General features: G+C 38.5%; 1 protein-coding gene across 8 annotated transcripts; it reads right to left on the reverse strand.

The window, feature by feature from the left end:
• Window positions 1-1,130: 1,130 nt before the first annotated feature.
• EXTL2 (exostosin like glycosyltransferase 2) lies at window positions 1,131-24,414 on the reverse strand. Of its 8 annotated transcripts, none has more exons than XM_025403776.1 (6): window positions 23,037-23,583; window positions 17,121-17,196; window positions 9,660-9,790; window positions 6,220-6,647; window positions 5,531-5,601; window positions 1,131-3,185 (listed from the first exon to the last, which is right to left on the reverse strand). In XM_025403776.1, the coding sequence occupies exons 4-6, from the start codon at window positions 6,611-6,613 to the stop codon at window positions 2,697-2,699; spliced, it is 954 nt and encodes a 317-aa protein (XP_025259561.1). In that variant the 5' UTR covers window positions 6,614-6,647; window positions 9,660-9,790; window positions 17,121-17,196; window positions 23,037-23,583; the 3' UTR covers window positions 1,131-2,696. The 8 variants fall into 8 exon arrangements, with proteins under 8 accessions (XP_025259561.1, XP_025259537.1, XP_025259554.1 ...); XM_025403782.1 differs by lacking the exon at window positions 9,660-9,790 and adding an exon at window positions 7,160-7,183 and having other exon boundaries at window positions 2,697-3,185; window positions 23,037-24,414; XM_025403752.1 differs by lacking the exon at window positions 9,660-9,790 and having other exon boundaries at window positions 23,037-24,414.
• Between the last annotated feature and the right edge of the window lie 38 nt (window positions 24,415-24,452).

Below are 24,452 nucleotides of genomic sequence, written 5' to 3' on the forward strand. Positions count from 1 at the left end.
AAATAATTATAGATACGCTCAAAGATATCTTTTCAAGGCAAAGATACTTATCCGAATGTTTCTATAATGGTAAAAAAGTGTAAAATAAAATGGTAGTATGATTGAGCACATAAATTTTGGTTTATTCATATAATAAAATACCAGATTAATCATGCTAGTAAAATATAGGCCTAGAAAAGTCTGCAGGAATGCATACCAAAATGCCATTGTTAATTGGGTTAGTGGGTTTTTAATTACTTCTTTATACTTTTCTGAACATGCCAAAATTGCCAGAATAAATATATACTGCTTTGATCAGAAGAAAAATTGTATTTGACAGAGCGAGACTTCATCTCAAAAAAAAAAAAAAAAAAAAAAGAAAAACAGTATTTGAAATAAATAAAGAAAAGGAGATGAAATTGCCATGGTTCCTTGCCCATAGTTAAATGTAAATAAATTCCTGAATGTCTCACCTGGTGGATGCAGGGCCTTGCTAACAACTAGGTGGTGAGTGGAAGGATTAATTCTGTCCTTATTATCAATAACACTGTCATCCCAACAGCTTTCATTTATTGAACATCTAAAATGGGCAAGTCACTGTGCTATATTTATGCAAGTTATCTCCTTTATTCCTTAAAACAAACCCCAGGCAGATTGTATTCTCGTTTTGCAGTTAAGGAAACTGAGTAGTTAAGTGAAAATGAGGTCTAGCAAGGATTTGACCCCAAATATTCTAATGGCAAAGTGTGCACAATTGACCCGCTACGCTGCACTGCTTCTCTTACAAAGTTTTAAGCCTGAGCATCTCTTCTCTGGATCATCTGAGGCAAGAAGAAGAGGTGTTCAGGGAAAGACAGCTTTAATAGGAGTCTAGCTACAATGCAACAGTCTTTGTAATGTAGACTGAACTGCATTTTGGTTTCATAGTATTTGCTCTGTAATATCTGAAAACATGATATGATTAACTTATGTGATGCTTAAGACAAGTTTAAAGACACAAGATGGGAAATAAAATCTGGGAATATTTTTTCATGGGTAATGTGGCTAATGTCTCTACCTTATTCTCAGCAAAATATTAGAGTATCATATCTAGAAATGTGTAAGAACACCAATCACAAAAACATGAGTCTGCTTAGTTAACACAGAAAACATGGATGGCAAAAGTTTTTTATTTATCTGCTAGAGGAATCATAAGAGGCAAAAAAGTACTACCAATATTGGACAAAACAGATAACTGACATTATTGATTTTTAGTAAGGTTCTAAGTTTCTTTGTTTTTGTTTTTTACAATCTGACTGCATTAAGATACATATACTCTTTAATGTAAAAAAAAAAAATCATATACTGAACTAAATGCACAAAGACCTCATTATTGGAACATTAGCCATGATTATTTTAATATTCTCACAGCTTTGCAATTTTGAGAATATACTGGCATTATATAAGAAGAAGGAAGAGGAGAAGGAGGAAGAAGAGGGAAAGGAGGAGAAAGAGAAGGTGGTAAACAGAGGCCTAGTTAAGAATTCCTTGCCCTAGTAGTGAACAAGGACTAAACACAGACAATGGGTGGAACACAGATGCTAATTCACGTAACAGAGAGTAGACAACCTTAACAATGAACTGATGCAGACTCCCTATAGAATTCCTCTGTTATGACTGGGTTCTTGTTTTCTCCTCTTTGTATATAGTTGAAATTACATCATTATGAATAGTATCTTGGATCTTCTTTTTTTAAAGTTGTGAATGCAAGTGTTTGGCTTTGTAATACAACTTTTTAGTATCCAGAAGATAACCAGTGCTCTAACAATAAAGATCTTTTGATGCAAAGGGTTTTAACTTCTGCTAGTTCTTATTCACTCATTTTTTTCAGAAGGTTTTTTATACATTTCTTAAACAACACATACATTACGTAAAATATAAGAATTAATGTACATTCTCAAGGACAGATTCAGTGACAAAATGCACTACCCGAATCTAGTAACACATTTACTCTTTGCTGCATGTAAGTTGCATATAAGAAATACAGGGTATATTGTTTTGTGATCCATGCAGTAAATGTTCACAAAAATCAAGCAAACAACTAGACGTTCTTCAGCTACTAAAATTAACTGTCCCAGTCACAAAATACTTCGCAAAGATAAAAGCACTCATGGTTACATGAAAACCATGCTGGACTGAGTTTGTCCTGGAAGAGCTGGTTGGCAGGGCCACAACGAAAGCACTGGCAGCTGCAAATTTTCCTCCTCATATGTGACTGAGACTATTCTCTTCTCACATGGCTTTACCCCATACCACAGGCTTTTGCTGAAGAGGCATTTCAGGCTTCAAATTAAAACAATCGACCTTTAGTGAAAAAGCAGAGATACGCCTCTCTTGAGTTTCTGATCCTAGAAACAGCTTGCTGTAGGTCCTTAAGGCAAATGCCAGGAGTCAAAGAAACTGTAGAACAGTCTCAGGATGTAAACAATAAAATCACTGACCAAGGAGTTACATCCCTGGATGAAAACTCTTCATCTAAGACCTAACTGGATAAGACCAACTTCTTGGCTTTCAAAAGTAATGTGAATTTTATATCCTAGAAGCACTGCACATTTTTTCCTATTGTAGAGACTTCTGGAGTAGATAAAAGTTCATGATGTTGCTTAAAAAAATACATAGCATGGAGAAGCTACTCAAATGCCAAGCAGTTTTCAGGTTTGTTTTTGTTTGTTTTACTTTTATATTTTTCTTTTGTAGTTGGCATATGGAAAACCAAACTGGGAAATCATAATGTTGGAGTATTTTAAGGGCATGCTGCCATAGATATTAACAAGCTTATTTATACAATAAGACCTCTGCAGAGCATGCTCAGCTCGATGCCACATTCCAGAATAGCCACTGTTGGTTTCTTTTTCCAAATTGTCCATGTTTACAGGCTTCACAAATATCCCTGAAGTCTTCCCAATATGCTTGGCAATGATAAAATTCATGGCAATATCATCACAGTTTTGAGTATCATCTATCAAAGCATGGACAGCTGCAGGTTGCCTCTGAAAGAATTCAAGATATTTGCTATTGAAGAATGAGGCTCCAATCAGCACCATAGAGTACTGGTCACCATTTCCAGACCCTGGTGCTTGCATTTCAAAACCTCCATAACTGTAGATACCTGATGAAGTAGAGACGTGCTTTCTAGGAACAAATCCTACAATTTGATCAGGAAATTGCTGAAAAGAGGGAAAAAGAACAATTAAGTGTCACATATTTTTAGAGAAGATATAGTCAAAAAGGCAATGATTTATTACAGAGAGAATGAAACTGATTTGTCAACTCTTCCTTATTCCTAGTTTCTACATTTCAGTTTTATTTAGCTCCAGGTAACTTCATAAATCTGTGTTCTGATATGTTTACACGTCAAATTGCATCACAACCCAAATATCTCTGAAAACAAATATTCTACCCTTACAAATGTTCTCCTAATTCAAACATTATCTGATATGAACAAATTCCAGTCACCAAAGAGTCCAATCCTTCAAAATCTGCCGCGAGAAAAGCTGAGTGCCTGAATGCTATTTATTGTAGGAGATAGATAATGGGATCATTTTGAAAATTTGTTCTAATCTCTTAGGAGTATATAAAATTATCGATCTACATGTGTGACTATCTCTTTTTCATGTTGATTTCGATGTTCATAAAACTTACTGTTGATTTTAAACAATGTTATATTTTATCCCATTTCAGCTTGGGTGTTTCCTTTTTCAAAAAAATGAGATAATATAAATAAATGTTTATATGTATCTATATAAAATAAATGTTTATATTATATATGTGAGAGAGATGCATCAGAATCTTTGATGAAAGGATAGATGGTAGATGAGCGTGACTAAAAATAAAACAACAGTCAGCAAACAAAAGAAAAAGACAAAAGCATGCGAAAGAGGTAAGAACTTATAGGGTTGAAAGTTTCATTCGCTCTCATAAATAATTTGAATTTCATTCATTTATTGAACAGATGCAGAACTAGGGACGCACACACACACAAAAGCAAATGAGGCTGAGTTAAATCCTATTTAAAAGCACTTACAGTCTAGAGAGGGTAGAGGGGTATGATACACATATGCAAACAAGGAATTACAATACTGTGAGAAAGTTGTTAAGTGCAGCTGGGTAAATCCGATGGGAACATTGAGGGTAGAATGACAACTGTGTTGCTGGGAGGCAAAGGGCAAGGTCAGGGGATGGGGGATAAAGGCTAGGAGGCTTCAGAGAAGATGTGCTATTTACACAATCTAGGAGAATGAAAGAAATTTCACAGTTGGCTAGAGGCGGAAAAGGGAAAACACTAAAAGCAGAGGTAATGGGCAAATACAAAGACACAGATGAATGCCTACTCTAATCTTGCTTGCTTATACACAAACCTCAGATCATTACATTATGCAGGGTTTGGGTTGGACTGAATTTAAGTTGGTCAATGGATTGAAATTGTTTTTGATATTTTTATAAATAAAACCTGAAATCATATTTATATATCTTTAATTTATAGTTTACTCAGATGGTTCCAATTAACCACAGTCCCCATATTCTGCCTCCATTTTTACATTTCGGGCAAATTGATTTTTAAGCATCAATAGAAATCTCATAGTTGAAGTATTACATTAGAACTTTTTCTCCAAGAAGCTTTCATTTACAGCGCTGGAAAAAAAAAACAAAACTGTTGATATGAAAAAAATTTCAATTTGTTGATCAGCACACTAGGCATTAAAAACTGAAGTTTTAAAAATGCTGATATCTGTTGAGTATTGTGATCACTTACCATTAATATCTAATGCTGTTATATCCCAAGAAGCTAATTTAAAGTTACCATGGTGTAAATGAGATCATTTACTGGGTAGCACAGTGTTTAATTATTGGACACAGCTTCCAAGTATGTCTATGCAGTTCTGGTTTCAGGTAATGGTAGTGCAACTTGTAAAAGTTAGCTATTACTAACACATATTCAATAGGAGAGAACTGCTTTTATAGGATACTGAGCAATTTATGCCTGCTTATTCAAGCTAGGATTTAGGAAAAAACAAAACAAAACAAAACAAATCCCTCCTACCACAATGGTACATGGAAAATTATTACTGCAAAATTTCTAAACAATGCTCTCAGAACCAGGATTAAATTTTGTGGAGGTAACAAATACTTCCTTTTACAAAAAGTTACATACAATATTAATATAGAAATATACTTATCATTTGAGACACATGTCTGTGGTCTGGGCAAAATATCTCCTCATTCCAGCTTTTGCTGGACCACGTCATTTCCCCATTGTTCTCTGGAAGGCAGTTCTAGCTCTTTTCCCCAGTATACCAAAATATAAATTAAATCTAGATAAAAGATACCATAACTTTCAGGTTGGCTGAACTAAGCTCAGGAAATCTTGATTAGCCTATAACAAATTCATCCATCTTTTAGATAAATATTATCTAAAATATTTTAGATAACTTCTATATTAACCATGTTGCCCTGGTTAAGTACTAGTCAAGATCTTATAAAGACGGTTTCATAAAGGAGACAGCAACATTACCTGCCAAACTGAGAAAGCAAAAACAAGGTCTGGGGTGCTGATGAGTGTGTCATCATCTACCATCAACACTGCTAAAATGAAAGGACAAAAATTTAAGTTGAATAGTTTGGAAATGAAAACAAAAGTAGTAAAATACGATAGTGTCTACATATATCATTCAAATGAAGTCTTTTCTGACCCCCAATAAGTAAATAAGCAATGTATTCTTGGGGAGATTTGTCCAGTAGAAAAAAAATTTTTGGTATCAAAACTGATTGTATAATTGCCTGAAGGGAAAATAATCAAGTAGTTATCATCCATCATCCTAGAAACTATTGGGTCTATAAATAAATAAAGTCAAGATTCTTTTAAGCAAATTGCAACCTCATGAAACTTTCAGGAATGGGAGGAAAAGAGGAGTGTCAAAAAAATATATTAAGCATAAGCTAAATGGCATCTTACTATCAACTGTAATGCAATAATATGTAATTATAGCATATCCTTTATTACAATATTAACCTCTTCGCCAGGAAACCACTTCTTGACATCTTGGAAATTGTCCCTCAAGCTTTCCAAAGTGCTTTCTTAGAACTAACTTCCTTCATTTTTCTCCGGACAGTTAAGACAAGCAGAAGGCCAGAAATTCACATGCCCGTCCCAGCTCTGGATAGCGGCAGCCCTTCCAGGCTGAGAACCCCACCGCAACTCACCACTGGTTTCCAGTTCAGGAAAGACCTGGAGTCGATTTCTCATCCTGTTTGCTGTCTGTTGTTTGAAGATCACAGGGATAGGGTGGGGCCCTAGAGAATTCCATAATTCATCTGGTGCCTTCTCTCCAATATTGTTCCATACCACAATCACTTTGTGCAGATTTGGTACAGCCTGATAATGATTTAAAAGTTTCAATAAGAGATCTGTTCTGTTGTACGTCTGCATTATGAGAGTAAAGGAGTCCATGGTGGACTTGCCCTGGGATTTTATTTCCCTACGCAACATGAGCATCTTGTCTTCTTTGACACTGGGAAGCAAGGCAGTCAAAGCACCAGCTACCAGTAATAATACGAGGATGACCACCAAAGAGAATCGAAGCACTCGAATCCCCATTACTCTCCCAGGAAGTTTGCAGATGTGGCAACACCTAGAGTAGAAATGGAAACAACATACAAATGTTAGCATTCTTACTAGTCCCTGTGTTTTCATGTTTTTTTCCAATGAGGAAAGATACCAATCTTACTTTAGTTGATTCAGATTCAGTTCTCCTCAATAAGGTAATTTGGCCTAAGAGATTTTTAAAAACCAGTTTAATACTTCCTGCCTTCTTGCCCTGCTTGTTATGCAGTTGCAGACAGAAGATGCTATACATATGAAATTGGAAAAATTAAGCATTTAAAAATTTGCCATCATTTTATCACTAAATCTCCAGAACTGAGATTATTTTTCAACTGGAATTTTATTTCCCTTAGTAATATATTAATTTCAAATCTACACTTCTGTAGTAGCAGACTTTTTCCCAAACAAAATCATACAGGCCATAATACACGAGGCAGCAAACAATTATGGTAGGTTTATTACTTATTAGGCCCTGTACTATGTGCTTCATCTACCACAGTATGTACTTATTCATTCAACAGATAGTTACTAAGCACTTACTTTCTGCCGCCACTGTTTCAGGTTCTGTGGATACAGCAATTAATGACATAGAAAAGGTGTCTGCTGTTAGTAGCAGAGGAGATGATAGGGAGAAACAGGTAACACAATAAACAAATTCAAAAGATAATCTGGGGTAGTGGGTATGAAGAGAATCTGTTTATAAAGAGAATAGATCAGAATAACCAAAGGCCAGATTATGTGGGACCTCTGACCCTCATTAAAGAGTCTAGATTTTACTCTACGCCAGAAGAGAAGCCATTGGAGGGCTCTTGGATCTAATTTATTATTTATTATTGTGATTCCCATTTAATAGTTTAGATGCTTACAGAGATCAAATGACCTTCCCAAGATTACCAAGTAATTTCAGTACTAGTGCTAGGATTTCGAACAGGAAAATCTGCCCCCAGAGCCCAGGTTGTTCATGGGCTTGGGGGTGTATTGCCTGGCTTTACATCCAGGTTGAACTGAGGCACAGTCTTTGAGCTTCCACAACTCCCTTTCTCACAGTACAAATCACAAGGTATTATCAGCTATGTACTCTCCCATCTTCCTTATTGTACCTAAAGGGTCTTCCAGAGATAGTCATAGAACAGTAGTGGACAAATGGATAAGTACAGTCTAGCTATCCACTGTCAAAAAATTTTGTGGAATCAAATCCCTCGCTTATATGAGAAAAGGTTAAATCTCACAGACAGTTTTATAGATGCCTAAAACTCTTATTCCCTGGATTCCAATAACATTTCATTTCCATGCTTGCTGACTCCTACTGTAGTACTGTTGGCTTTCAATTATTTCTGTTTTTCAATCTTCTGCTATTTCTGCATCTGATTCCGGGCTACTTACTCTTCCACAGGCTACCAGAAGCATTTTAGGTATGGTCCTTGTTTTGTACTTTGGCAACTGAGTCTTCAAGCCATTTCAGCCTATCATGGATCTATTTTACTACTCTATTCAAGGGCAAAGCCAGAAGTGAGGAAAATGAACTATTCAAAGAAATTTACTGAAGAAAAGAAAGACTGGAAACAAAAACCAATCAGGAGTTTCTAAACAACATATTTAAAGCACCTTTAAGAAAAAAATAGACCTCTGAGAAAGAATAGATGAGATGTTATTCTTGGTGATCTTAATTAACCCATAGTCTATCCCTTTTCATCCCCACTTCTAGTACAATTTCTCTTCTTAGGCTATATGATAAACAGTTCCTCTCATCTATTGCTTAATACTGACAGATGTAAGACAGCTGGAAAAGACTTCTCACTGCTAACCACAGCTAAAGTATACTAACTGCACAGAGCTACTGTTACTCTTCTTTTCGGTATAACACTGCCTCTGTATATTTTATTTTTGGTACTCCCCCTCTTCTTGGAAAAGTGAACTGTATGTATACTTACACAGTAACATCTAAGCTCTTGATTTCATGTCTCGCGGCTAAAGTTAGGCAACTGAAGCTAGGCCATCATTCCATAGGCAATTCTAAGACTGTAGTCTACATTTAGTTTGGAATAGAATAGAATAGTTTTGGAATATTCTGTTCCAAACTAAATCTCATTTTACTTTCCTAATGATACCTATTCAACATTTTCTTTTTCACTGAGGAGACTTGGCAGTGGTTGGGTTAGTGACCATCATATTCCTGTAAGCTTGTTTCATGTTGTGAGGTGCGTTTCATAATTGTAGAAAGTTTCCTCTCTATAGTTCAAGGACATAGAGAGATCATATATGCCATGTCTTTAACATCTTCCTTTGAAGTTTATGAGAATGAGGAATAGAGAATTTCAAGAAGGACAAGGGCATACTCTCCATGACGGGACAGCATGCTCAGGCATATGCAAGCAAAGAAGAGCTTGTTCACAAGGACGAGGAGAAGATCATTGCCATTCAGCAGCTCTCACTTTTCAACAGTCCAGATTTGAAAAGTAATGTCACCTTTAGAGTAAGCTTTTGAGAGTGCTTTCAAGGGTATCTCTCCTGGACTTTCTCTGCAGCTTGTTCTATTAAAAAGAGCAATTTTGTGTTTCTGCTTCTATCATGGGCTCACTCTTAAGGTATAAATAAAATAAATTATTTTCAAGGTAACTTCAGCTTTTCTATGATTATTTTACAAGGATAGTAACTGAAAGCTTTAGTGTACCATATTTTCATTTTATGTACGCTCTTACTAAAACAACATGTACCATTAATGTGGTCAAAGACAAATCATTATGAATTAATAACCTTGGTTCAAAGTCCTTGAAAATCCTTTTAATACTGTATGAAAAGTAGGTCCCATAACACATATTTTCAGTTCTACATAAAAATGACCAGTTATAAGAACTGAGAGTAAAGAGTCACTTTGACTAACTGTATTACAGTATACCATGATTAAGATCTTTATATTCATTTTCTGCAGCTGAGTAGGAATAGCATATTTTAAAACTTACATAGAAGTGTTTCTGATCTCTAGACACCATCTAGCAGTTTTAATCTAGAAAAAGTAATAAGATTAATTACTATAGCTTACTATAAATATACACTGTTGAAGACACTCATGAGTGACTGCTTCCCTCTCATGTATTCTTTTAAGTAGGAGTTTATCCCCTGTCTCCGTCATAGACAGTTCCTTCCAGATAGCTTCTAATCCCCCAATTTTACCTGTATCAGAAAGGTTTCAGGAGATATGAATAATTTATGTCTTTAGAAACATAGTGTAAATATTTCAGGTGGTATTTATTAAATAATGCAGCCCAATAAAATTATGTAAATTTTTTTAGTTTGCATAGTAAAGTACGAAGAGCAAGGACTTCATAGACAGTAGTGTAAGTGGCACACTGTACTTTAAGAATAGCTGAGATCTAGAACTCCATTGTAGGCCCATTAGAAAGAGCTTCAGTACAATTTGGAGAATAATGATGACTTTTTGGCTATACGTATCTCAGTTTTTAGCGTTCTTCTGTTCTTCTTTTAGAGAAAGAACCTATCATCTAATTTGCAGCTTTGAGCTCTGAATGAGAGATATGAGAAAAAACACATCTGGATGACCTAGATCGGACTTGGGAAGAACTAAGAAGTAAACATCAGCACCTCTCAGTTCTCTTGCCCTCAATTCCTAAACTTTCCCTTTAGGTTTTGGTTTTTCCTTTTTTATGTCCGTATATATTTGCTGACACCCTGCCTCATTCCAAAAAGGATCTGACAGCTCTTAGTCTATTCCCTTTCTGTCCTTCTCCCATCTCCATGACTACAGTAAATATAACTTAAAACAAAAATCCTTCCTCTTCTCCTTATCAACTAAAAAAATCCAAGATTTCCCCCAATGATATTTTCTGCACGTTAATTCATTAGTTCTTTATAGGTAGAGAACACATCCTTTTAGTTATTTTGATACATTGTTACTTAGCGTCTTCTACACCAGAGGTCTCCAATTCCCAGGCTACACACCACTACTGGTCCGCAGCCTGTTAGGAACTTGGTGGCACAGCAGGAGGTGAGCAATGGGTAAGCAAGCATTACCATTTGAGCTCCACCTCCCGCCAGATCGGCATTAGATTCTCACAGGAGTGCAAACCCTATTGTGAACTGTGCATGTGAGGGATCTAGGCTGCATGCTCCTTATGAGAATTTAATGCTTGATGATCTGAAGTGGAACAGTTTATCCCAAAACCATTCCCCACCACCCGTCCATGGAAAAACTGTCTTCCACAAAACAGGTCCCTGGTGTCAGAAAGGTTGGGGACCGCTGTTGGGGATACAAAGGGTTTTCAACCACAGATGATTTTGTCTTCCAGGGGATATTTGGCAAAGTCTGGAGATATCTCTGATTGTCACAACTGGAGGGGAGATACTATTGCTATCTAGTGAGTAGATGTTGGGGATGCTGCTAAATATCCTACAATGCATAGGACAGCCCCCCATGGCAAAGAATTATCTGACCTAACATGGCAACAATGCCAAGGCTGAGAAACCCTGATCTACATATAGGTTGCCTAATAAAACACACTTAAATATCATGAGGAGGACTACTAGAGAGGTGGCTTCTGAAAATCCTACTGCTATTAGTTATACTCAAACAATAAAGGGCAAAGCCCTGTCTCTAAAACTGCCCCAGTAGGCCAAGCATGATGGCTCACATCTGTAATCCCAGCACTTACGGGGGAAAAGGCAGGATACTGCCTGAGCCCCAGAGCTTGAGACCAGCCTGGGCAATGTCTTGAGACCCCATCCCTACAAATAAATTAAAAAATCAGTCATTGGTAGTGGTGCATGCCTATAGTCCCAGCTACTCAGGAGGCTGAGGCAGGAGGATAGCTGGCGCCAAGAGGTTGAGGTTGCTGCAGTGAGCTGCGATTGCACCACTTCACTCCTGCCTGGGGGACAGAGTGAGACCCCACCTCATAAAAAAACAAAAAACAAAAAACAAAAAAACACAAAAAACCAACTAAAAGCTACTGTCCCAATAATTACATAATTATATGACTTATTGCACAAACACAGAAACTCAGAGAGCTGAAAGGGACTTCAGAGCCCTCCTTAACCAGTTTCCTTGTTTCACAGATAAAGAACTCAAGGTCCAGGGATAAGGAACTTGCCCAAGGTCATGCAGTTGCATGTGGCTAATCAGCAGCAGAACCAGTGGAAGACTCTAAACCTCCTGATGGCACAGTCCACAACTCTTTCCACTAGGTTATGGTAAATTCTGCACGGATGTGTCAAAAAATTAATAAGCAAGACTGTCACTAAGGTACCTGCAAAATAATACAAAAATTTATACTTGTTATGTTGGAGTTTTTTTTAGTAGCTTTAAGGAGATCACATACCCATTTACATTTACCCATTTAAAGTATACAGTTCAGTAGCTTTTAATATAATCACAGAGTTTTGCAACCATCACCACAATTTAATTTTAAAACATTTTCAATGCCCCAGAAAGAAATCCCAGACCCATTAGCAGTCACTCCCCATTTTCACTTCCGTTAACCCCTGACCTCCATCCTAGCCCCAGAAAACCACTAATTTACTTTCCGTCTCAGTGGATTTGCCCATTCTGGATATTTCATATGAATGGAATCATAGAATATATGACCATTGTATCTGGCTTCTTTCACTTAGCATAATGTTTTTGAGGTTCATCCATGCTGTATATATCATGAGGCATATATCAGCACCTCATTTTTTTTGTTGCCAAGTAACATTCCATTCTATGGATAGACCACATTTTCTTCATTCATCAGTTAATGGATGTTTGAATTGTTTCCACATATTGGCCATTCTGAATAATGCTGCTATGAACATCCATGTACAAGTTTTTGTGCGAACATATGGTTTCATTCCTCTTAGGTGCTTACCTAAGAGTAGAATTGCTGGGTCATTATGTCAGTAATATTTAAATATATGAGAACTGAAGTAGCTTTTGAAAGAGCATTATTTGAAATTATAAGTAATTTTCTTAAATGTGGACATAGAATAAGAAAGTAAATAATACATAGTCTATTAAATAACAGTACAAATTCTGTCATGGATGTCTTTAAATGGACCAGGCAATTTGAATTTCCAAAGATGTGCTATAGAGTTCCTTACTACATAATCTATCAAAGTTCCCTAGAAGAAACACTGTTGAAGGATTCTTTTCTCAAGGCTAGTTCCTTCAGACTGGAAAGCAATAATTATCCAGAGAGAAGTTGAAAACAAATATGCCAGTGCACAGCGTGAACGAAGATTATGTTCTCTGACTCATAAGGTAGAAAAGCAATGAGCAATGTGGTGTTGTACAATGAGAAGCTGTCATTTTCATTTTGATGCCACAGATGGTAGAAGAAAGATAACTATTCTGCCATTTCACTATATTTGCCTCACACTGTCCAGATTGTTTCTCCTCTGGCTCATCTTCCAGAATATTTACTTGCCTATAAACTGATGAATATAGAATATAGATGCTCAGAAAAGGGGCCTCAGCTGCCAAGAGATAAAATCATTCCAAGGTGGAATACAGAGGCCAATGCAGAACCTGGGCTGATGCACGTAAGAGGATGCAAGAAGAAAGTTGGAAGAGACAGTTCTACAAACAATGAACAGTTTCTGACCAGGTTTACGGCATGCAGATAACCAACACTGTTTAAACTGAGGCAAAGCGGCATGTGGTGCCATATTCCAAAAAGACATTTCCCCTCAATGGTACCCACATACAGTGAACCGGTCCACGACTCCGTGTATTGGTACATGCTATTTTCTCTACTTCAAAGTCCTTCTCTCTCTCTATCTGACAAACTCCTACTCCCTACCCCTCAAATCTCTTTCAAATATCACGTCTCCTATGTTTCCCTCACCCCTCTCCACCCTGAGTATTCCAGTGAACTCTGATCACTGTGTTTCTAGTTCTTGTTTTCAGGTATTTCAACTATTGACTGTTCTTTGTCTGTTTTTGTTTTCAGTCTTAACGTATCTTGAGGGAAGTTTCTGTCATTCTTTACAATCCAGAACAGTGTCTGGCCCATTTTTTGACTAAGTGCTCACAACACGATAGTTGATTTAAATGAGGGAATTTATGTCTAAATTGTCCAAAATGTCAATGAATGCCTGAAACATTAACAGAATAAACTCAGATTAAATACAAATTAAGGCCCAGTTAAGACTAGACAGTACCAAAGCAACTGTTCCCTACATAGAAAAGCTGGGTCATCACCTATCTGGTGACTAGAAGAGCGTGTCATGAAATGTGACCTCAAACACAGACCACACGGGCCCCCTTTCTACGTGCAGTTCTGTGGCTAAGTCACTTGATAAACAAAAGATGTATCAGATTTCTGATTTTTTTCACATCTTTTCAAAGATATTCTGCATTAAAATATATTTGAACATCCCTGTTTCTATGAAAGCTCTTGGTGAATGAGTGATTTGCCTTGGTGGAAAAGCATCATCTGATGAATAATATCATCATTGTGAATTTCCCCAAGGAAGTTTAGCAGGTCATGATAACCAGAAGCTATATTACTTAATCCGGCAGGCAGCATACATGATTTAAGCACACAGAAAATGTCTTACTTGGTTGAGAAAAGAAAATTTAGTTTGGGTTCAGAAAGTGACAAAAACTACAGACGTCATGACAATTGGCAGAAAAAGAAAACTAAGTCAGAACACCACACAACTCAATCAATATTGCCCATGGTAAGCTTCTTCCATTAAAATTATAAGCAGCATAAACTAGAATTTATTTCATTGCAAAATACAAAATCCCAGAAATGGTACATGAAAGGTCACTTTTCTTCACAAGTCTTTTCCAGGTGCTATATAAGATTCTGGGAAGAGTTTTTGACGTAAGGTTTTTATCCACATTCAGGAAAGTCATTCTTTTCATTGTTGTTTTAGAAATGTCATACAGCTTTTCTCATTTTCTACCAGTTCATGCTCTCCTTCCTAAATGATTTCCCCTCCCTTTTTCCTAAGGAGCTCTTCTATTCTTACAAGGTTCTTCTTAACTCCTGTTACTTTTTTCACAAGTCTAAAACAACATAATTTAAATTAGTTTGTGTTAATAATAAATATAGTAGTAAAGGCAGGAATAGGAATAGATTTATAATAATAAAAGAGTCCATGTAGTGTCACAGATTCATCTTGTGATCTTGTGTTTATGGCCAATTCCAGTGATACGAATGGATCATTTAGATGACTACAATCTGAATCAACTGTGTTACAGACTAGTTATTAGGGTGGAAGTGATCCATCTTTTCTATTGACAATAGAACTGGCTATACATATATATGATTGTTGATAGCCAATTTAAACTTTGTTATTTAGAAGGCCTACTCCTGCCCTTATTACACTTGTTAGACTACAGTTCTGAAACAATTGCTAAAAGATTGAGAAGTAGCTACACGAACTTCAATATCTTAAATAGAATGATGTTGCTGCGATAGGTCATTTAGCACTGCAAGCTGTGAGGAAAGCATCTCTGTGCTGATTACATTAAATATCAAGTCTTCCTTCTGGCAACCAGGTTGAGTAAGCCATTTCTTAACAGGTAAATCAGGCTAGAATGAACAACAAGGGCAGCACTGAAAATGGGATATCAGACGCTAAGTACCTGTGTTTCTATTTCCCTCCTCAATCCTAAGCTCCTATGCACTGCAAAAGCTGCTCATCCGTCCTACCATTTTCTAGTTTTCCTCTTCCCCTTTCCTATACAAAGGATCTTATTCCTTCTCAACAATGCTTCAGGCAGTTATTATCAATGAACTAGAGTTTGCTTTGTTATCACTTATTTACAGGGAAATAACATAAATATTATGCATAAAGTTATTTTAAAGCACCACTTGCTTCCTTCAATCCAGCTATTTGCTACTGAGGTAGACAATGAGGCCCTTTCTACTTTCAAACTGTGCAGGTCTGAATTATGCTAGATAAAAGTTCTTTCTAGCTTTGCACCTATCTCCTGGAATAGTCAATTAATTATAGCTATTGATGATGATGATGATGTTTGGAGATGACCAATTCCATGGACATATATTAGGGCAGGAGTAAGAGTGGCCTTATTCCTAAGAAGAACATATCCATGACTCATAGGATCCAAGGAGTCAACGCATCCTAAGAGGAAAGCCTAGAAATAGAAAAGCATTTTTAGCTCAGTACAGTGCCATGCAAAATTAGTTCTAGAAATGGGTCAAAAAGAAACCAAGTACATCTGCAAATATTGTACTTTTGCCGTTCCAGGATACTGGAGATTTTCATTTGAATCTCTGTTTTGTCAGACAACAGATCCCTGTTCTGTTCTATAGAACCCTTTCTCTTTTATCCAATATTGGTTTTCAGCCATAAACTCACTTTCCAAAATCACTTCTGTAAGAGAAATGGATTTCATACAGATGAATTATGGCTTATAAATATTTTTAGGTATCGAACCTAAGATGGAAGAAGCAATGCCACTTCATGTGAACTTTCTTACTTTATTAGGGGAAGGTCAAAATATCCAGCAAATATTTATAGGTATTTACCATGTGCCCAGCACTATAAGTGCTAGGGATGGTAGTGAGCAAGCAGAACCAATTCCTGCCCTCACAGAGCTGAGCATTACTAATGAAAGTTGTCAGAGCTCTCCCTGCTTCATGTTATAGATTACCTCAAATTGATGTTTCAAATTTTGCAGATAGGACATCTGAGATTGAGAATATAGTATTAAATGATTTTTCCTGAGCCACAGAAAGAATGGCAAGTCCAAATCAAACGCTCGACTCTCTCACTTGAGCCACATGGTATTTTCTATGTCTTCTGAATAGTCTCTATTTCCAGCTTTGTTCTGGTCTACAAGAATTCAACTCTATAGGTACTGACTTCATTCTGTAACCTGGACTACTATTTCAATGGACCTAAGAGAGGTCTCTCAGTATTTTCTAAGATTTTGGCTTAACTAAGAACTATTGTTTCCAAAGAAATAAAACCAACTCTAGAGGAAATAATTTTTCTCAGACAAAGTACTGGTATTTCACACATGTTCACTGTGGCCTTATTTGTAAAAGCCAAAAGGTAGAAGCCACCTAACGGTCAAGTGACAGATGAACGAATAATACATTCAGAAAATGTGACACATAGGCATAAAAGAGTATTATTATTCTGTTTTTACAAATTAGGGAATTCTGATACATGCCACAACATAGATGAATCTTGAAGACATTATGTTAATTGAAATAAGCAGTCACAAAAAGACAAATACTGTATGATTCCATTTATTATGAAGTACCTAGGAAAGTCAAATTTATAGAAACAGAAAGAATGGCAGTTGCCAGGGGCTGGGAGTAGGAAGAAATGGACAGTTGTTTTTCAGTGGGTATAAAGTTTCAGTTTTACAAGACAAAAAAGTTCCAGAGATCAGTTGCACAACAATGTGAAAACAGTTAACACTACTAAACTATATACTTAAAACCCATTAAGATGATAAATTTTATGTTATATGTATTTTACAACAATTAAACAAAAGCCAAAAAATATTGGTACCTACCTCATTGTGTTGAAGTTTAATTAAAAAAAAAATTCCTTATGTCTTCAGTGACTGATAGAAGCAGGCTCTCTGGTCACTATTAAGAGAAATCAAAGAATTTTCTGTGATGTTTCTGTCAGCAGGAAATTAAAACAAAACAAAACAAAACAAAAAACAGTGCTTTCAATGCCATTGTCCATAAGACTTGAGTTATTTTAGAAATTAAAATTTGTTACTCTGTCTTTTAAAAATTATATTTAGGCAATGAGGTAGATGATGACTTCCAGTGAGGTTGGTGCTATATTTTGGTTTTCATCTTTCTGTTGAGGGTTGTATTAGTCTGTTTTCACACTGCTACAAAGAAATACCCCAGCCTGGGTAATTTATAAAGGAAAGAGGTTTAATTGACTCATAGTTCCACATGGCTATGGAGGCCTCTTATGATCATCATGGAAGGTGAAGCAGGTACCTTCCTTGCAAGGGGGCAGGAGAGAGTGAGTAAGCACAGGAAAAAACTGCCACCATCAGATCTTGTGAGAACTCACTCACTATCACAAGAACAGCATGGGAGAAACTGCCCCCATCATCTTATCACCTCCCACTGGGTCCCTCACACAACAAGTGGGGATTATGGGGATTACAATTCAAAATGAGATTTGGGTGGGGACACAGCCTAACCATATCATTCTACCCCAGCCCTTCCCAAATTTCATTTCAAAACACAATCATGCCTTCCCAACAGTTCCCCAAAGTCTTAACTCATTCCAGCATTAACCCAAAAGTCCAAGTCCAAAGTCTCTTCTGAGGCAAGGCAAGTCCCTTCTGCTTAGGAGCCTGTAAAATCAAAAGCAAGTTAGTTCCTTCAAAGATACAGTGGGGGTATAGGCACTGGAAAAATATTCCCATTCCAAATGGGAGAAATAGGCCAAAAAAAAGGGGGGGAGCCTACAGGCCCCATGCAAGTCCAAAATCCAGTGGGGTGGTCATTAAATCTTAAGGTTCTTAAATAATCTCCTTTGACTCTGTGTCTCACATCTAGAGCATGCTGATGCAAGAGGTGGGTGCTCAGGGTCTTGGGAAGCTCTATCCTGTGGCTTTTCAGGGTACAGCCCCCCTCCTGGCTGCTTCCATGGGCTGGCATTTGAGTGTCTGTGGCTTTTCCAGGCACACAGTACAAGCTGTCTGTGATCTACCATTCTGGGGTCTGGAAGATGGTTGCCCTGTTCTCACAGCTCCACTAGGCAATGCTCCAGTGGGGACTTTATGTGGGGGCTCCAACCCCACATTTCCCTTCCACACTGCCCTAGCAGAGGTTCTCCATGAGGGCTCTACCCCTGCAGCAAACTTCTGCCTGGACATCCAGGCATTTCCATACATCCTCTGAAATGTAGGCAGAGGTTCCTAAACCTTAATTCTTGACTTCTGTGCACCCACAGGCTCAACACCATGTATAAGCTGCCAAGGCTTGGGGCTTGCACCCTCTGAAGTAATGTCCTGAGCTGTATGTTGGTCCCTTTTAGCCACGGCTGAGATGCAGGGCACCAAGTCCCAAGGCTGCACAGAGCAGGAGCGGGCCCTGGGCCCAGTCCATGAAAACATTTTTCCCTCCTACACCTCTGGGTCTGTGATGGGAGAAATTGCTGTGAAGGTCTCTGACATGCTCTGGAGACATTTTCCCCATTGTCTTGGTGATTAACTTTAGGCTCCTCATTACTTATGCAAATTTCTGCAGCTGGTTTGAATTCCACCCCAGAAAATGGGTTTTTCTTTTCTATCATATAGTCAGGTTGCAAATTTTCCTAACTTTTATGCTCTGCTTCCCTTTTAAACATAAGTTCCAAATTCAGATCATCTCTCTCAAGTTCAAAGTTCCACCGATCTCTAGGGCAGGAGCAAAATGCCACCAGCCTGTCTGCTATGCTAAAGCATAACAAGAGTGACCTTTGCTCCAGTTCCCAATAAGTTCCTCATCTCCATCTGAGACCACATCAGCCTGGACTTCACTGTCCATATCACTATCAGCATTTTGGTCAAAACCATTCAACAAGTCTCCAGGAAGTTCCAAACTTTCCCACATCTTCCTGTCTTCTGAGCTCTCCAAACTTTTCCATCCTCTACCCTTTACCCAATTCCAAAGTCTCTTCCATATTTTGGGGTATTTTTATAGCAATGCCCTACTCTCTGCAGTACCAACTTACTTCAGCAGGTAAAAAACTATGAGCTGCTGAGGTGCTTGCTGAAAGCAAAGGGAATATAGAATGGGTAGAAGAAGGTAGTGATGAATACCAGCTATGACCACATGACCAGCTGCAGAAACTAGGACTGTAATTGTCATGAGTTTTCCTCCTTATTTTGTTAAGAATACGTTTATAAATGTATACACTTGTACTAAGAATATATCTTTATTTCCCCTCTTTTTCCTGTATCATGTGACATTTATTGACATCATATCAGCATTTAAGTGTTGTTAACTTTATGTAATAGCATTTAGGTTAAGGATTAGTATGCTTCCAGTTGTATAAAGGATAGCTGTATTGTTAGGTATAATTATGACTGTATTGTTGTTTTTATGTAACCATGTAAGGGTTCACCTTGCCTGCTGCCTAGACAGAACGAATTTATCAAGACAGGGGAAATGCAAAAGAGAAAGAGTAATCTATGCAGAGCCAGTTATGCAGGAGACCAGAGTTTTAGTGTTACTCAAATCAGCCTCCTGAAAAACTCAGGGATCAGAGTTTTTAAGGATAATCTGTTGGGTAGGGGGGTCAGTGAGTTGGGAATGCTGATTGGTTGACTCATGGATGAAATCTTAGGGAGTTGAAGCTGTCCTTTTATGCTGAGTCAGCTCCAGGGTGGGGTCCACGGAACTGATTGGCAGGTCCAGGTGGGGCCATCCAGTTATCAGAAATTCAAAAACCTGAAAAGATATCTCAAAAGGCCAATCTTAGGTTCACAATAGTGATGTTATATTCAAGAGTAACTGGAAAAGTTGCAAATCTTATGACCTCTGGAATAATGGCTGGTAATATTTAGAATTCCAGCCCCTCTCATCCTAACTTGGTGCCTGGTAGCCTTTCAATCATTTTACAAGAACAGTTTAGCTTTGGGGAAGGGCTATTATTTAAACTATAAACTAAATTCCTTCCCAAGGCTAGTTTGGCTTATGTTCAGGAATGGACAAGGACCGTTTAGAGGTTAGAAGCAAGATGGAGTTGGTTAGGTTTGATATCTTTCACTGTCATAATTTCCTCAGTTACAATTTTTGCAAAGGCAGTTTCATTTATTTGGAGATTAGGTATGATTTCGAGAAATGTGTATGGGTTCAAGTTGACAAGGGATGGACTTGTGAAGGTTAGTATTGTCAACTTCATTGAATTAAAAGATGCAAAGTATTGTTTATAGGTGTATTTGGGTGTTTCTTGGTGTTGCCAGCAGAGATTAACATTTGAGTCAGTGGATTAGGAGAGGAAGACCCACTCTCAGGAAGACCCACTCACAATGTGGGTGGGCACCATCCAATTGGCTGCCAGCATGGCTAGGAAAAGCAGGCAAAAGAAGGCAGGAGAAGCTGACTTGCTGAGTTTTTGGGCTTCATCTTTCTCCTGTACCGGATGCTTCTTGCCCTCGAACATCGGACTCCAAGTTCTTTGACTTTTGGACTATTGGACTTACACAAGTCATTTGTCAGGGGCTCTCAGGCCTTTGGCCACAGACTGAAGGCTGCACTGTCGGCTTTCCTACCTTTGAGGTTTTGGGACTCTGATTGAGCCACTACTGGCTTTCTTGCTCCTCAACTTGCAGATGGCCTATTGTAGGACTTCATGTTGTGATCGTTTGAGTAGTTCTTTTTAATAAACTCACTTTCATATACACATCTATCCTATTAGTTCTGTCCCTCTAGAGAACTCTAATACAAGGATCTGGAAGCAAAATAAATGCACACGATCCCAACTATCTAAATGTTACACATTTGAAACCAGAGGATGTATGCCATGGAGCAAAACATCTGAACATGTTAGCAATTTGTACTTTTATCCAATTTCTAGATTTATATGAATTTGTATTCTTATGTACCTTTACAACTCTTTCTTCACTAACAGTTCCCAGGGCACTCAATCTGAAGCATCTAAAAGGGTCAAATAGGGTTGCAGACAAATGCCAGGGTTGATTACTGAGGAATGACAGATAGCATCTTTCCTATTCCTTGCTGACCATTGCCCAAAAGGAGCTGGAACCATGACTGGGATGAGCTTCTGCCCCTTAATTCCCTCTGTTGTCATTTCTCAGAATCCTTAATCACATGTCTGAGCAGCTGGGGTTTTTCCACCCATAGAGTCTGCATAGCTAACCCAATGCAATTAGTTGGTAGGAGATGATATAAAAACGTATTTAAAAGTTCAGGGTAGAAATCCATTTTTTAGTTTAAAAACATTCCATAGTATATGTATGTTATGATCTTATAAACCTATTTAATCTTGTAACATACAAAGGAATTAAGAATTCTGGTTGGTGACTTGCAAGATACTGACCATTTGAACAGAGTGGAAGAATCATTTTTGATTTTCCAATACAACATATTGAAAGGGCAAAAGGAATGGCTTGGTATATATAGAAAGACTTAGTGATAGCTGTCCCTCCACATTAGTGATAGCTGTCCCTCCACACTGCTCCAAGGACATCCCTTGTATAAATTTTAAACATCACAGAGTTCTAAAATACTGGACTGATTTGCCTGTTACAACCCCCCTCTCTTCACAACTTCTCTCCATAAAATTCCTCCAGGGAAATAACTTTCAATTTATCTGGCTGTGTATCCCCAGTGCCCAGCACGGAGCGTGGCACATAGAAGACATTCATTAAATGACTGTTGAATGAGTGAAAGAAACAAATTTGATATGACAACAAAGACAGGTTAACATATGTGGGACAAACATTATTTCACAATGACAGAAGAAGTGAGAGACAGCCTAACGTTTTTCACTCAGAGAACTTTTCCTGATTTAAATAGTGTCCACCCACACTTTTATATTGCAAATAAAATGTCTTTAGTTTTAAATTTGGTCATTATGCTCTTCAAGACTGGAAGATGTGAAGACATCACTGTCACTTTTTGAAAGGAGAAGGTCCTCATGGAAATACCTATCATATATCTTTGGGGGTGGGGAGTGGGGGAATTGGGAGTCTCTGGAAACTGATGTAACTGAAATTAAACTTAAATTTCTCGTATCCGTTTCAAAACTATTTGAAAACGGGTAATGTAGGTTTCTTCATAAACCAGTTAAGCAATTTCTGATTTGTAGCAATACAGTATAAAATATAGGACTTATTTTCAAAGGCAGAATATAAAAAAGTTCAAAATGCAGCTGACCTTGATGAGTTAGGATTATGCTGGAAATCAGTTGCTAAAATTTAATTACATCTACTACTTCCTGCTCTTTACCCCAAGTTAAAGCATATTGAATAAGGGCGTTTTAGAGAAAAATCCAATTACCACAGAATTATTTATCTTTAAACTATCCAGTTTGCACCTAATTAATTTTTCCTCAGCAGTGCAGTAGAGTAAAATTCACGCTCTACTGCTAATACAAAAACTTCCTTCCAAAAAAAGAGTAAATGCTACTAATTTTAAATATTTCTACATTTAAATTAAAAGAATGAAATATATGCTAATAAAAGCAAAGACAAATTACTCTTCCCAGAACTTACTTCTGAAATCTAGCTGTTTTTACAGAGTTTTAATTAACATTAACATTTTTCAAAATTGTAGAATAAGTACATATTTTCAAAAACAAAACTACAGAATTACTACCCCATACACACACACAAAGTTTCAAGAACGAGAGCAAAACATGCATATATCCTCACTGCAAAAAAAAAAAAAAAAAAAAAACAAAAAACAAACCATTAACACTGGAGCATTTTGCTGTGTCTCCTTACCTCGAGTGCAGTAGATTGCAGTAAGGCCAGCCGATTTATTTCCTTGCAGCTTGGTTATCACAAAACGGAAGGGGCGTATCGTTCGCTCATTTTTTTTTTCCCCCTAAACCAAGCAGCGTGCATCTATCCTTCCCCATTCGCTGGATTAACAACCTGGAAAAAGCGCCGCCCGCAAAGTGAGCGCCTGGAGCAGGGGACAGTCCCCGAGTGGCCGCCCCTCCCTTTCGGTGACGCTCCACTTCCTGTTAGCCTAAAAGGCATTCCCAAGAAGCTCGGTTTTGTAGTTTCCAGCCCACCTCCGAAAGCCAATCCTTTCCCTCATTCCTTCTCCAAGGTAACAACTTTTAATCATTCACGTGACGGACCACCTGCCCTCAGCCAAACAACTTCCCGGAAAGGCGCCCGAAGGCGCTCTCCCATCCACCGCGGGTGCCCTGGAAAGGCCAATGGGGCTCTCCTTCCCGCACTCCGCACGCCCTCGCATCCCACCGAGGCGCCAGCTTCTGCCTGCACGTTGCTGAAACTGGGCCTGGAAGTTCTGACAAGATAGAGCGGCGGCCGTTGCCCCGAGGATGACCTGGAAGCGAAAGGGACCTGCACGAATTCTAGAGTTTTCGGGTTTCCGTGGGTTGCGATTTTACGGGAAACAATGCATTAACCAAATCTAAAAATAAAACAAACACGTCTGGTAGGACCTACCATTAAACAGCTTCTTTTCTATAACACGTTTAACAGCCTTTGTTTTGAAAGACATTGATTGATGCCAGGCGTGGTGGCGCGCGCCTGGGGTCTCAGCTACTCCCGAGGCTGAGGAGGATTACCTGCGCCCGGGAGTTCCAGGCTGTAGTGAGCCTTGATCCTGCCATTGTGCTCCAGCCTGGGTAACAGGGCGAGACCCTGTCTCTTAAAAAAATAAGCAAAGAAAGAAAAACATTGATTGCCTCCTGCGTGGCAGTCCAGAAGGGTCAAGCGCTGTCTTCGGGGTGGCGTGGAATGGATTCCTAAGATTTGGGCGCCCATAGAGTTAACGCAGCAAAACGATCACTTGCGTGTCCTGCGGACTGGCGGCAATAGAACACGTGGCTGCCTAGACTCTTAATCACTGATAACTACTACACCGGGATTTAATGCCAGTTGGGAGGAAATGGCGAAAGGGCAGGGGCTGGAGCCCATGCATCCGGGAACACTGGTAGTAGGCGGTCGGGTGGGCGTGAGCGGGCTCTCCATCTCCTGACAGCCCAGTCTGCAGGTCGCCACCTCAGGATTTTCTTCCTGAGTCCGGGTGGCAGGACTCTACCCCAGGTCAGCCCCTCACACCCCCTCGTAGTTGCCACCTCCTGGCGTTCCTCCAACAGCTCCAGCACCGTTCCCACCCTGCCCCCGCAGCAAGCCCCGCCCTCCGTCGCGCAGGCCCCG

This window comes from Theropithecus gelada, chromosome 1 (genome assembly GCF_003255815.1).
Source record: "Theropithecus gelada isolate Dixy chromosome 1, Tgel_1.0, whole genome shotgun sequence".
NCBI classification, from domain to species: Eukaryota; Metazoa; Chordata; class Mammalia; order Primates; family Cercopithecidae; genus Theropithecus; species Theropithecus gelada.

Coding starts and splice junctions, on each gene's coding strand:
- EXTL2 (XM_025403737.1), bottom strand. CDS start 6,709: ATGAAAACACAGGGACTAGTAAGAATGCTAACATTTGTATGTTGTTTC. Junction 5,602..6,219: donor TCCTGAACTGGAAACCAGTG/GTGAGTTGCGGT, acceptor CTTTCATTTTAG/CAGTGTTGATGGTAGATGAT. Junction 3,186..5,530: donor TTGCTTTCTCAGTTTGGCAG/GTAATGTTGCTG, acceptor CCCTCTTTTCAG/CAATTTCCTGATCAAATTGT.